Source organism: Canis lupus, chromosome 4 (genome assembly GCF_011100685.1).
Source record: "Canis lupus familiaris isolate Mischka breed German Shepherd chromosome 4, alternate assembly UU_Cfam_GSD_1.0, whole genome shotgun sequence".
NCBI lineage: Eukaryota > Metazoa > Chordata > Mammalia > Carnivora > Canidae > Canis > Canis lupus.
The window spans coordinates 27,585,299-27,600,697 of record NC_049225.1 but is presented as its reverse complement, the minus strand read 5'-3'; the positions used below and the strand labels follow the sequence as shown (position 1 = coordinate 27,600,697).

At 37.5% G+C, this 15,399-nt stretch overlaps 1 protein-coding gene across 1 annotated transcript in view; it reads left to right on the top strand.

Moving 5' to 3' along the window:
* Window positions 1–15,399, top strand: part of KCNMA1 (potassium calcium-activated channel subfamily M alpha 1) — a 711,483-nt gene that overhangs the window by 682,373 nt on the left and 13,711 nt on the right. Inside the window, 1 exon segment of the mRNA NM_001003300.2 lies at window positions 14,719–14,913. Within this exon segment, the coding sequence (NP_001003300.2) occupies window positions 14,719–14,913 (195 nt within the window).

The window sequence follows — 15,399 nt, the reverse complement described above, 5'->3', positions numbered from 1 at the left end:
ACCATGTACTGTCAAGTTCTAGGTCTGGGGCTAAACACTTTAGTCTTGGTTAGAAAATGCATGCATCTTCCTTTGGATACCACCAGGATCCTCCTAAGGCCTCTGCTTCCTGTGTGTGTTGCTGGAAGGACAAACCCATCACTGAGTTGACTCTTGAATTATTTTTCTGTCCCACACTCCATCCTAGTGCACTCGTTTTAAGAGAAAAAAGGAACAGAAACAGCATGATATGTTGGCATGAGCACCTGGATTGATATCTGGCTTCTAATGAAGCGTCTCTCATAGAAGTCTCAAAATGGCACATTGCAGGCAACACCCATCCTGTAGACAGTTCTGTATTTCCCAAAGTTTTTCATTTTTAACTAGAATTGTTGCCGATATTTTAAACTTTTAAGATTACCCTTAGAATATGGATTTCCAGCTTATTTTGATTGGAGTGACAAAGCAGATTCCCAGATACCCACAAAGCACCCATCGGCTAGAGCTGAGCTGTGCTTCCTTTAACTGGAGCCCACACTGTTTCCTGTTAAATTCTCCCAGGCCTGCTTCACTCACCCCACTGGTCGCCGCCTGTCCATCCCACTGAACCCGACTTGCAGGCCTCCTGCTTCTAATTTTGTGAACCTGCATGACTATGTTCCAACAACACCCTTGGACTTCTGGCCATGTGCCTGTCCTTTGAATTGGGAGGATGAGCACATGATGTCCACTTTCTTTGGACCCTCCACCTTTTTTGGGACCCCTACCACTGAATTCCCCCAGGAGCCCAAAGAAATTTCAATATGACCATTTTGTGCCAGGCCTGTCTTTGCTTTGCTCACTACTCCAATGCCCAGGGTGGATATTTGCATGTTCAATGAATTAATATTTCATAACAAAGGCAAGGACTTATAGGAGACACAATATGGCACTGGCCCATGAATTAGGACATGAATTAGGCCATGAATTAGGACTGGTCTCAGTCCCAGCTCACTAGCAGCCAGTGCATGTCTTTTCCACTGTCTGGGAAAGTTGGGTCCCACTGTCAATGGGAATGATATCATGTTAGGGTAACTGGGTAAAGACAGAGGTATATGAAAATCTTTCACAGAATCAGCAAATACTTCTTCAGATCCAATGTAACTACAAAGAAGTAGATTTATTATACATGCATGTACATATATATGCGTATGTGTGTATTATATGTTTCTATATTCTATTCTCTAATATCAGAGCTAGTCTCTGTTTGCCAGAAATGAGTGAGGCTTATGTTGTAACTGAAGAATGTGACCATCTGGAAGATGGACTCACATGATTCACTCTCTTAATTGTACTTGCATTTTGGCTAAACCCCGGGAGGGTGTTATGGAGCAGACCAAGTTCGTAGTCAGCCCAGGCTAATCCAGTGCCGTGTTATATAAACAAATGACTCCTCATGGCCCTCTTCCTTGCACTACACTCGAGAGCCTCATTTCTCCTGCTCACAAGGTGAGAGACGGGCCGTGGGCCATCCCGAGGCAGATGAGCTAGCGCCAGTGTCCATGTGGCAAATGGCAGTGTGCTCTGTTGCACCCAGAACATTCCCCTGCTGTCACATCAGGCCAAGCAGATCTGGCATTAAGAAAAAAAAAAAAAAAATCAAGTCGTTCTCATCCCTCATGAAAGAAAAATACTAAAAATAAAAATCTACACCATGAAAACTAGCAAATCTAAAAAATGGCAGCTATGGCATGGAAAATGACAATTTTAGAGCAATTATAAACGAAAGGCAAAGTGCCATTAAAGTTAAGGCAATGTTATTAAAAGATGTGTTAATTTTCAGTTAAATTTTCTATAAAAGACCAATTAGTTTAAAAGGCTTGACAGCATTAACTGTGAAACATAAGCTCTGGTAATTATACTTTAAAAAAATAAAAAGAGGAAGATGCACCAGTTAGAAACACAGGCGCAGAGGGGCGTCCTCAGAGCAGGCTAGGTGGCAGTGCGGGCTCAGATTTCCCTGTGCTGTCAGGTCCTCTGCCCACCATCTCTCAGCTTGCACGATGCCTGTTACTCCGTCTACATATGGGATCTGAGAAACGTCAAGGTTCCGAGGCCGAGGAGGCCACGCATGTGATCTGGGCCAGCTCTCTGATATGAGAGATGAGAACACCGAAACATAGGGAGAGGGGGTTTTCTGCATTGGTTGCATTGCTAGCTGGTTTTTATTTTTATCAGCTATCATTTATTATTTATTGCACATTAGACGTTACACAGAGCATCTCATTTAACACCATCCTATAAGCCGGCTTGCACTGGGGTTTTTCTTTTGTTCCCATTACATGGATGAGGAACTCGAGGCAGAGAAGAGTCAGGCAACTTTCCCATTGTCAGAGCTGTCTAATGGCAAATCCGGGATTTAAAACCATGCTAGCTGAATTCTGAGGTCAGTGCACATAACCCGGGGTGCCATGGTGTCCTATCTGAAAGAAGGTCTTCCCTGATGAGGGGTGGAACCCCGACCTTGGTAGTGGGAAGATGGACTCCCATATTCCTTCACCTACATGCATAGTTCAGGAGGCCAAAGACCGCACTTCCATATTACAATACTACCTTCAGAAGTTTGCGTGTCTGCCTTCGATTCTAGTGTTTCTGTTAATCCAGAAAAGAACTATGTCCTCTGGGTCAGGTGAGTTGTACAGAAGTTTGTTCTAGCTGGCACATTCTCCATAGGAGTTGTCTGCTATAACTGGTATTGAGGGCCCATCATCTGTTTGCCGCAGGGTACTGAAACAGCCACTTCCAATGCAGAAAGTTCTGGATTTGTGCTTAGCTGCAGGCCAATCAGTTTATGTTCTGTGAGTGATATCCCAACCACGTGAAGAAATCCGTGCCTTCCATTATGACCAGCTAGTTATCCTTTTTCAAAGAAAAGCATTGTCTTTGCACCGCGTCCCTCAGATCACAAAGAAACCTTGGTACGAGCTCAGAACACACCCCCACGAAATGCCCAAAGTTACTTCTCTGCAGCTGAATATTGAGGCAGCAAAATGGGAACAAGAGAGCTCTGCTGACAGACAGACATCACTAGTCTCTGTCCTTGCAGGTGTTGCTGCCTGCAGTGCTGCTCCTTGACGCCCCCATGGGAGAATCAAGGAGAGAGATCTAGGGTACAGGTCAGGGGGTGGAGATTTGTGTCCAGGGTTGTGAATGGTTCCAGAGTTGGTCAGGCACCCATGAAACCCTGTGACCTATCCTGAAATTATACCAGTTGATGGGAAGTTTTGAAAGTGACACACTCTTTTAAAAGGATATAATTTCAAGCCAAACCAAGACCTAGGGATTAGTAAATGCTCAATAAATGTCAGCGACGGATTGATCAAAAAGTCTGTGCTGTTACAAGGTGACTGATTTCAACACAGAAGGGGAAACATGTTAAGGTCAAATCCTTGAGATTGGAACAAATTGGACAAAACAATAACCTTTCATGCTGACCTTCTAGAATCATCATTGCAAAGCACAACTTAGACTGTTCTTTGTTTAAAAATCACTGACTGCTTTCATTAGGAAAGTTATTCAGTGTGGGATATTTTGAAAACACAGAAGGGTATAAAGAAAAACATTTAAGTGAACCGTATTTCTAATACCCAGAGAGAAGCATGCTTAATATTTTGGTATATTTCTTCCCAGATGGATAAATAAACATGGATCACCCAGTTTTAGATCTTGTTTTTTTTTTTGTTTGTTTGTTTGTTTTCCTTTTAACACTTAGTATTTTATCCAGAGCATTAATCATGTCATATTATTGGGTATTATGATTTGCAGTGCCTCCATAGGACTTCATGCGGTTCTAACCTATAGATATTCCAGAACCTGTTTAAGTGTTATCTACCTATTATGGGGCATTTCGTTTTAAAAATTTTTTGTTTTAAAAAAATATTTTTTTGTGTGTGTAACAATAACTAACCCTGTGTTAAACATTATTTTACATAATTTTTGAACAAGAAGCAATTTATGATCTCGAGGCAAACTTACCGGGTTTTTAACAAATATGAACATTTTTAAAGCTCTTGGTGCATATTGCTGGATTATCTCCAGCACTTCGTGCTGCCCTCACGGGTTTGTAAATGCCATCTCATGAGCTCTAGCAGGCACCGATTATCATTTTCTCTAGGAGGCCCTTTAATTGTGTTTAATTGTGTTCATGATAGTTTCAAAGTATATAACCTTTTAATTTGTATGTGATCATGTAAATGCATATTTTGTTTTGTGAATTATTCTATAGTTTTTATGCTTAAAAAGTATCTGCTGACCAAGAGAATTATCAGGTATCCTGAGATCACTTAAATATTCAGCTATATTCTCATCAGGTTCTTTGTGGCTACATTTTATTTTATTTTATTTTTTTGCCTCTAACTATTTTATAACACTTGCTTCCTTTCTTTGGCTGAGTTTTATTGAGATATAATTGACTTATAACACTATGTACATTTAAGGTATATAGTGTAATGATTTGGTATATGTATATATTAAGAAATGATTGCCGCAGTAGGGTTAGTTGGCACATTCATCACCTCAAATAGCTGCATTTGTGTGTGTGTGTGTGTGTGTGTGTGTGTGAGAGAGAGAGAGAGAGAGAGAGAGAGGACTTTTAAAATCTCTTAGCAACTTTTAAGTATATAATGCAGTATTGTTAACTGCACTCACCCTGCCATACATTACATCTTCAGAACTGATTCATCTTATAACTGGAAGCTGGTATCCTTTAACCACTTGTTTGCTCCATGCCCAACATCCAAGCCCCTGGCAACCACCAATCTCTTCTCTGTTACTGTAGGATCAGGGTTTTTTTGTTTTGTGTGTGTGTGTGTGTTTTGTTTGTTTGTTTGCTTTTAGGTTTCACATATAAGTGAGATTATACAATATTCATATTTCTCTCCTGGACTTATTTCACTTAACAGAATGCTTTCAGGATTCATCCCTGTTGTTGCAAATGGCAGGATTTCCTTCTTTTTATGGCTGGGTAGTATTCCATTGTATATGTATACCACATTTTCTTTATCCACTCCTCTGTCAATGGGCACTTAAGTTGTTTGCAACTCTTGGCTATTGTAAAAAGTTCTGCAGTGAGCATGGGAGTGCAGCTGTATCTTTGAGAGAGTGATTTTGTGTCCTTCAGACATACCAAGAAGGGGAATTACTGGATGATATCGTAGTTCTATTTGTAATTTTTGAGGAACAATCATACTGTTTTCCATAGTGGCTGCACCAATTTACATTCCCTACCACAGTGCACAGTGGTTTCCTTTTCTCCTCATCCCCATCAACATGTATTATTTCTTGCCTTTTTGACAATGGTCATAATTAGCAGGTATGAGGTAATAGTTCATTGTGGTTTTGATTTGCATTTCCCCGATGATTAGTGATGTTGAGCACCTTTTCATGTACCTGTTGGCCATTTGATCATCTTCTTTGGAAAAAAGTCTATTCAGTTCCTTGGCCCATTTTGAATGGTACTTGGGTGTGTGTGGTGTTTGCTACTGAATTATATGAATTTCATTCATTTCCTTTTTTAGAAATTTAATATAAATATATCTTCAGTCAAAAAATATAGAAAATAAATAAAATTATAGGAAAAAATTGAAATCAATCAGAAGTCTATCATCAAGAGTTAATCACCAAGTAAAATTTTGGGGTATTAAGTATAATTATTTTCACAAAAATAAACCTATATCAGCTGAGTTCTGCACTTTTTCTTTTTTTTAGCTCTGCACTTTTAACATGAATTTTATATCATGTTATTTTTTGGATCTTGCCTTTTTGCATATTTTATTATATCATATAATTGTTACAGTGCCATTAAATATTCTCTGAAAACATAATATTAATATCTGGACAATGTAAGTAATATAAGTGTATCATGATTTATTTAATCATTACCATATTGTTGAAGAATTTTTTCCAGATAGCCAGTTACCCCTAAATCATTTGTAGAATAAACATTTTTTTCCCTATGGTGTATGATGCTTTCCTTATCATATGAAAGAACAGATCAGCAAACTTTTTTTGTAAAGGGCCAAATGGTGAATATTTTAGTTTTTTGAGAGCCATACAGACTCCATTGAAAGTACTTAACTTCCGTCATTATAGCACAAAAACCTATTTATAAACAAATGAGTATGTCTGCATCCCGATAAAAATTTATTTAAGATGGCAAGTGGCAGGCTGGATTTGGCCCAAGGGCCAGATTTGCCAAGTCCTGTATTTTACAAAGAACTACTCCACTATTGTTCTCAGGAATCTATTCTGGTTGAGCTTCTCTCATTTTTACTATTGTCTACAATGTTTAGTTATGAAATATCTAGTATTTATGATAGTACCTGGGAGCCTGGAAGGACAATTTCATAAACTGTTTACGGAGGAAATTTAGCATATTTGTATCAAGTTTTTTAAAAGTCCACTTGAGAAAAAAAAAAAAAAGGTCCAGTTGAGGGGCACCTGGGTGGCTCAGTCAGTTAAGCTTCCTGACTTGATTTTGGTTCAGGTCTTTGTCTCAGGATCATGAGATAGAGCCCCTTGTGGAGCCCCATGTCTGGCTCTGGGCTAAGCATGGAGCTTGTGTAGAGTCTCTCTGCCCATCTGCCACCCCCACCCCCCACTTGAACATGCTATACATTAATTAATTAATTAATTAATTAAAATAAAATAACAAAATAAATTCAAAAGTCCAGTTGCATCCGTGATTAGGCATATATCAAACATAAAAATCTTTTACCAGAAAATATGACATTATAACATCCACTTTACCTGTTAAGGAACATGACATTTTTCTTTTTTTATTTTTTCCTAATTATCTTCTATGTCTGTGGATAATGATTACTTTGCTTTCCCTTGAACAACAGTATCTGTTCTTATGCATGACCAGGAACTATGATATTAAAGAGAGCTTCCAGAATAGGAGTGTTAATTCTTAAACACATAGGACACTATATTCTCTTTCTTATTTCTAATTTTATTTTTTAGTTATGTTTGTCACAATCTCGTTCATTTTTTTTGAAGAATTATTTCTTGTATTTGTCAATTCAATAAATATCCTTTTGTGATTTCATTAATTGATACTTTATTATTGCATCCCTCTGCTTTTCTAAGATAAAAAAGAACAATAAAAGACAATTCTTTTAATGCTTAGCATTATTTATTGAGATTCTTTTGTGCTTAATAAGAAAATCATTTAAGGCTCTGAATTTGTTTCTGTAGCTTTGGCCTCAATCCATGACATTTTTATATGCCATTTTTCAAATAGTTAATTCTTAAATACTCTATATTCTAAGTTTGATTTCCATCTTGACCTGCAGTTAGGTTTTAGAATACCCTTCTTTTAAACTTAGAGATGTTGGGATATTTATTCTATTTCTACTATTATCTTAATTTTCTAAATGCACTCTAGAGCTTATACCTTGAGCTTATACTTTGAGCCATTGATTATTTTTTGGTAATTATTGTTTGAAAGCTATCTAAAAATGTTGCAAAGTTTAGCACACATCTACTAAATCTCTTTTATTATATCCTTAATTTTCGCATAGTTTGGTCTGTTTAAGCTATGGTAGCTAGAAACACAGTGATATTTTACATATCACCCTCAGCACATTTATTTTATGCTCATTGCTAATTAGTTTTACTTTCTATATTTCAGTTGTATTATTTTGTGCATAAATAGGTTATATCTTTATTGTAAATTTTAACTATCAATACAAAGCTAACTTGCTTAATGTAATATTTAAATTTTTTCCCTTGAAATATAGTTTTCTATGCCTGTTTTGTTTTGCTTTTTCCTATTTCTCTCTGAAAATATCAGAGTCTGAGTTTCATTTTGGCTTTTGAATAAGTCTAAGAACCTTTGCGATTGAATAAAATCCCTTAGCTCATTTATGTTTAGTTATTAACATATAATGCTATAATTTTGCATTACACTTTATATATGCCTCTATAATTGTGTCTTTTAGTATCCATCTTTGGGTATACAGGCTATATTTTTGTATGCTTATTTTCTCTAGTGATGTGTAAACTATATTCTATTTTTTATTCCATTTAGTGTTTACCATTCTATAAATATGTTTGAAAGTATATTTTTTAAGCATTATTATCTAGAAAAATTTAGTTCTTGAGTCGCCATTCTATAAGATGGAGGAATTTACATGCCTTTATATCATCCTTCTCTCTCCTACCTCATTTATCTGACTTCTAAAAATAAATTAATATTACTATTAACAAATAATTTTGTGTCATTTTTTTATTTCAAGAATTACTTCTGACATTTGCATTTAGTTTAGTAGTAAAATATACAACCATCTCTTAAACTCCATGTTTTGGTATATTTCTCCAATATTTTTAAAAATTTGCTCATTTATTAATTTCTAAAAGTTTAAAATGACCTCAAGGACACCAATTTCTGTTCCTGAGTATTTTTTTTAATGAAGTAAATCAATAAATACTTAGGTACACAGAGATTCAAAAATATTTCTGTTTTTTTAAAAATATTTCTATTGCCTTCACAAATGATTGGTAACCTAGATGCACGTTAGAATTATCGGAATAAATGTGTCCTCTCAAAACTCAGTTGATATTGTTCTTAAATCTTCTAGAGAAGTCTCTGGCTAACCTGATCTTGTACTTTTTTTCCCTTACAGCCTTGTGTTAGGCCATATTTTGTCTTCATTTAATATTTTATATTTAAATATTCACCTGGTACAGATTTAAATGTTGGCAGCACTTACTTGGTGAGCCATTTCAATCCACATCCTTGGTACATCATTCAGCTCAGGGCAGGTTGTGCTCATTTGTTTCCTTGCTTCCTTATTCATTTTTACCTGCTCAAATTTTGTTTATAGCATTAACTTGTGAACACTTGCTATTTATCAATTTGACTTCTGTTGTCTTTCTTCAATATCTACCAGCCTTCTCATAAAAGACAGAAAGAAAGAAGAAAGAAAGAAAGAAAGAAAGAAAGAAAAGAAAGAAAGAAAGAAAGAAAGAAAGAAAGAAAGAAAGAAAGAAAGAAAGAAAGAAAGAAAGGAAGAAACCACTCTACATATTTTTCCATGTAGTTTCAGCCAACTTCTTACTTTTACTTCCACATCACTGATTTTGTGTATATGTGATTTTTAGTTCTATAACATAGTGCCCCTTTTTTTTGTTGTTTTGGTAAGAACACTTCACATGAGATCTACCCACCTAAATTTTTCAGTGTCCAATACACTATTGTTAACTATTGCTTCTTAATGGGTAAAAGTCTGGCCATTATAAGTTTAGTTACCTTTTAACGATTTCTCTTTTGTTTTAAAACATTTACTGAGATATAATTAATAATCATGCAATTCTCCCACTTGAAGTGTTCAATCCTGCAATTTTTAGCATGATCACAAGTATGTACAACCATCACCACAGTCAATTTTAGAACATTCTTATTGCCTCAAAAAAAAAAAACCTTCCATACCTTTTGGCAACTCCCACTAACCTCCATCTCCCTCCCTCAGCCTTATGCAACTATTAATCTACCACCTATATTTATAGATTTGCCTCTTCTAGACATTTCATAAAAGTGGAATCATACAATATGTAGTCTCTTGTGACTGACTTATTTCACTTAACATAATGTTTTCAAGGTTCATTCATGTTGGAACACATATTAGTACTTCATACCTTTTTGTGGTATGAATAATATTTGTATAGCTGAATAATATTCATGCATAGATATAGCACATTTTATTTATGAATACATTAGGTGATAGACATTTGGACTATTTCCATTTTTAGCTATTATGAATAATGTTGCTATAAACATCTGTATAGAAGTTTTCATATGGACATAATTTCTTTTAGTTTTTCTTGGATCTATATATAGAAGTAGAATTGCTGAGTTATATATCTCTGTCTAACCGTATAAGGAACTGCTAAACTGTTTCTTGAAGTGGTGGTATCATTTTATATTCCCACCAGCAGAGTGTTATGGTGCAATTTCTCTACATCCTCATCAACTCTTATGATTTGTCTTTTTGATTGTAGCCATCCTAGTGAGTGTGAAGAGGTATCTCATCATGGTTTTTTAATTTGCATTTTCCTGATAACTAGTGATGTCAGGCATCTTTTCATTTTCTTTTTATTTTGTTGGCCATTTGTATATCTTTTTTTTTTGAGAGATGTTGATTTAAGTTTTTTGTCCATTTTTAAAACTGGGTTATTTGTATTTATGTTGTTGGGTTGTAAGATTTTATATATGTATATAAAAGATATATATAAAATCTTACATAAGATTATATATGGGGCAGCCTGGGTGGCTCAGCGGTTTAGCACTGCCTTTGGCCTGGAGCATGATCCTGGAGACCCAGGATCGAGTCTCACATCGGGCTCTCGGTATGGAGCCTGCTTCTCCCTCTGCCTGTGTCTCTGCCTCTCTTTCTCTCTCTCTCTCTCTCTCTCTCTCTGTGTCTCTCATGAATAAATAAATAAAAAGAAGACTATATATGTATATTATACGTATATATTCTGGATACTAGACTTTATCAGATATAAAGGGGGTTGCTTTGTGTATCATATTTAAGAATCCATTTTCAAATCAAAGGTTATGACAATTTACCCTATGTTTTCTCCTGTTTCATAGTTTTAGCTCTTACATTTAGATCTTTGATCTATTTTGAATTAATTTTTGCATATGGTGTGAGGTAGGGGTCCAACTTTATTCTTCTGAATGTAGAAGTCTAAGAATTATAGCTTCATTTGTTTAAGAGACTATCTTCTTTCTCTATGGAATGATCTTGGCACCCTTGCCAAAATCAATTGACCAAATGCATATGAGTTTCTTTCTGGACTGTCAGTTCAGTTCCATGTCTGTCCTTATGTCAATATTACACTGTCTTGATTATAGTAGCATTGTAGTGTGTTTTGACATCAAGAAGTATGAGTCCTCCAACTTCATCTATTTTAGATTGCTGGGTTATTTGGAGTGCCTGCAATTTTTTTTTAGATTTTATTTTTTCATGAAAGACACAGAGAGAGAGAGAGAGGCAGAGACACAGGCAGAGAGAGAAGCAGGCCCCATGCAGGGAGCCCAACATGGGACTTGATCCCGGGTCTCCAGGATCACACCCTGGACTGAAGGCAGCACTAAACCACTGAGCCACCTGGGCTACCCTGGGCTTGCAATTTTATATGAATTTTATTTTGTTTTTATTTTTTAAGAGATTTTATTTATTTATTTGAAAGAGAGAGAGAGCACAAGCAGAGGGAGGAGAGGAGGGAGAGGGAGAAGCAGACTCTCTGCTCAGCAGGGAGTGCAACACAGAGCTGGATCCCAGGACCCTGAGATCATGACCTGAGCTAAAGGCAGATACTTAACCAACTGAGACACTCAGGCACCCTTCATATGAATTTTGGAATTAGCTTTTCCATGTCTATATGGTTTTGGGGGTTTTGACAGAGATCGTACTGAATCTGTATGTTGTTTGGGGGAATACTACTGTCTTAATAATATTAAGACTTCCAATCCATAAAGATGAGATACCTTTCTATTATTTAGATTCTCTTTAATATCTTTCAACAATATTTTGTAGTTTTAAGTGTACCAGTCTTGTACTTCCTTGGTTAAATCTCTTCTTAAGTAGTTCTTCTTAGTGATGCTATTATAAAAGGAATTTCTTAATTTTATTCTTGTATTGTTCATTGCAAGTGTGTAGGTATATAAATAATATTTTTGTATATTGATTTTGTACTTGCAAACTTGCTGAACACATTTATATCTATAATTGAATTTTAATAGATAACTTAGAATTTTCTATATATAACATCATGTTCTCTGTACTTCTTTCTTTCTGATATGGATAGTCATTTCTTTCTAGCCTTGGCTAGAGCCCTCAGTGCTGTGTTGAAATAGAAATGGTGAGAGCAGACTTCCTTGTTTTGTTGCTGATTCTAAGGGGAAAGCATTCAGTCTTTCACTAAGTCTGCTGTTAACTTTGGGTTTTTGATACATGCCCTTTATCAGGCTAAAGAAATTCCCCTTTATTCCTAGTTTGTTGAATGTGTTTATCATGAAAGCATATTGGATTCTTTTAGTTATCTCTAATCACATCCATTTTAATTTTAATATCTTGCATAAAAAATGGGTGAGTTGTATGAAGTCAGCTTTCTTATAGTCTCATCTTTTACTTCTTATAGACACAATATTTTGAAAAATTTTATTTGATTCCAAAACAGATGCTTCTAACTTTTTCTTCTACTTCTTCCAGTAACTAATCAGTCAAAATGATGCAAAATGATGCTTTTCCTTTATATCTTAAATACTATGGTTCCCTTATAAAAAATATTTATACTGGCTCTTTTTATTTCTCTGTACTGAAAAACAGAGTTCAGTGTACAAGGTCATGACTATTCTGTGCCCACTTGGCAAGCTGTTAAATTCCTCCCCTTGGTCTTGATCTAAATGGGTAATTAGAGCACAAAGGTCCTTGTCACGTTTCCATGCCCAGCACTCACATATTTAATGTGCCACAGGGCTAGGGAGGAGTCTCCTGCTTCTCATGATGTGTTATCTGACTGTAGCGAAGAGGATCTGGAAATGGAAAACGTTGGAAATGCTTGTAGATGTGCCCCAGAACAGGAACATACCTCCAGAGGCTCCTCTCGCTACTCCTGCCCCATCCCAGGATACAGTGTACTGGTGACCTTTGCCCTGTCATTCCTGAGTCCAAACAGGGTCTTCCAATGGAGGCAGACTGAGAAGTACAAACTCAAGGGTGAAATACATGGCTTTGGTTTGCCCACCCTTCACCCCAAACATCAAGGATTTTTTTTTTTTTTTTAAAGGAAAGGCTGAGGATGAGAGGACTGTTCCTCTCCCTAGCAAAAGCTCTGAGTCTCTGATACCAGGCTGGAAGTATCTGTCAGCACTTGCTGTGCACCAAGCACTGTTCTACGTGGCTCAAGTGTGTTAGTTCTGTTTTCCTTTTAACCACTCTGTTATTACATTTTACAGATAACAAAACTGAAGCACAAAAATGACAAATAACTTTCCAGGGTCACACAGCTTCTGAGAGGTGAAGCCAGCATTACATCCACCGCCTGACTCAGTCTTATCCATGTCCAGGCCAGCAGCAGTTCGTCCAGTACTTGTCCTTGTGCTGCTTCTGTGCCTCAGGGCACATCTGAGCTCTGGTGGAGGATACCTTCATTCTCCTTAGGGTCTGAATCCTTCTCGGTAACATTCCTAGTCTCCTTTGCTGTTGGAATGTTCTATCACTTTGGGTGTTTCACCAGTATTTCAATGAGGAAAGTGAATCTTGCCTCATCCATGAGCAGCTATCATCTGAACTCTGAAGTCCTCATGGAATTCTTTTTTTCCTTTTTTTTAAAGATTTTATTTACTTATTTATGAGAGACACACACAGAGAGAGAGGCAAAGACACAGGGAGAGGGAGAAGCAGGCTCCCTGCGGAGAGCCTGATGCAGAACTCAATCCCAGGACCCAGGGGTCACAACCTGAGCCAATTTGGGCAGCTGCTCAACCACTGAGCCACCCAGGTGTCCCAGAAGTTCTCATGGAATTCTTTGCATATGAACTTGATCTTAATGACTGTGCTTATTTTACGGTTAAGAAGATCAAAGCCTAGACTGAGTAGTCAACCCCTGAGACAAAGAACTAGTGATGGCTACACAGGATGAGAGAACTCATCCTTACCTGGTTTATTCCCCACTACATTTTGCCAGGTAAACTATCTGAGAAAATGCTGGGGTGAAATGCAGCTGTGTTTCCTAACCGACTCCCCAAAGTCCATACGCCCTCAGAAGCCACAGGCAAACTCTGGTTTCATTTCATTTTGCCTGCTTGATTTCTTCTTACCCTGGAAAATGGAACATAGACTCTTACTTGAGATTTTTCTCAAATTAGTCTGGGTGACAAGTGTCTTTTTGAGCTCTTTTATTTGACACCCTATTAATATTTTTAAACTCCCATTGTTTTGTTCCTGACAGGTCTGTTATGTTTCAGGTGTGAGACAAATGTATACATAGAGGGAAACTTCTCTAATATGCTATATTTGCCTCAGAGGGAAACTTTTCTAATATGCTATATTGAGATCACTTAAAAAAATAAAACCAAAAGTGTACGTACCAGGACATCCTCCTCCTCATTATTTTATCTGACATATTTAATTGATAGAGACTTCTGAGTTAGATTATCATCTAAAGCACGTAATAAAATAAATTGGTGACATGTGGCCTTAATGACACTCTCGGCATCCCTTTCCAATGCCGAAGGAAGTTTTACCATTTTGGGGAAGGCGGCATCCTGGCAGAGGCTGACAGGACCTCAGAGGTAGTCGTACTTGGATTAGCAGCCTGGGCAGGCTGCATTTTGTGTCACAAGTCCAAAGTCTCTCAGTAGACATGTGGGACTTAAGGAGGGGAAGCAGTATTTGCATCCCTACTAACACCAATTATGGTAAATACCAGCCATTTAGACTTCAGCCCTTTAATGAAAGTTCCCTGAATTGGTTTTTAAAAGTCAGACTCTCCTGGAAGAACCAAGTAGGAGAGAGAAGAATGGAATAATTGAGGCTGCTGTCTTTTCACTTCCCACATAAAATTATTTGAAAAGAAAGGCCAAAACTTTAAACAGGAGATACCAAGGAAAGTTGTAATTTGGATGTCTGTTGTCGTGACTTTAGGGTGTTTGCTTAAAGGACTTTTTTCCCCCAACTCTCTCCCCAGACATACTTCAATGACAATATCCTTACCCTCATCCGGACCCTGGTGACCGGAGGGGCCACACCAGAGCTGGAGGCTCTGATTGCTGAGGAGAATGCACTTCGAGGGGGCTACAGCACCCCCCAGACGCTGGCCAATAGGGACCGCTGCCGTGTGGCCCAGTTAGCGCTACTGGATGGGCCCTTTGCGGACTTGGGGGTAAGTCCATGGAGCAGAACCCGCTGGTTAGGAATAGCTTGGCCTGAGTGAACTGGGTGCCGGACAGTGAGGAGCTAGGCACCTGTCTTTTCTGTCTTCTGTGGTAAAATAACTATGATGTTTATGGTTTATTGCATAGCAGGCACTATGCTTTACCTAGTCATTCATTTTTATTCCAATGGCAATCCTTTGACATACTCTAAGGAAACTGAGGCTCAGAAAGACTGAGGATTGTCCCAATCAGGAATTTGCACCAGGAATGCTGGCTTCAGAGCCTGTGGACTTACTCCCCTGGGAAACTCCTACCATGAGCTAGGAGGCATCAGGTGATTAGAGCATGCAACCAAGGTGGGGATCCCCTTTCCACACAGTCTTGGCATGCCTCAGGGCTACTTCACCCGAAAGGCACGTTCATAGCACATGAGGAGCTTTTAAAAACCATTGATGGCCATGCCCAATTCCCGGGATTCTAAGTTTTTATATCTA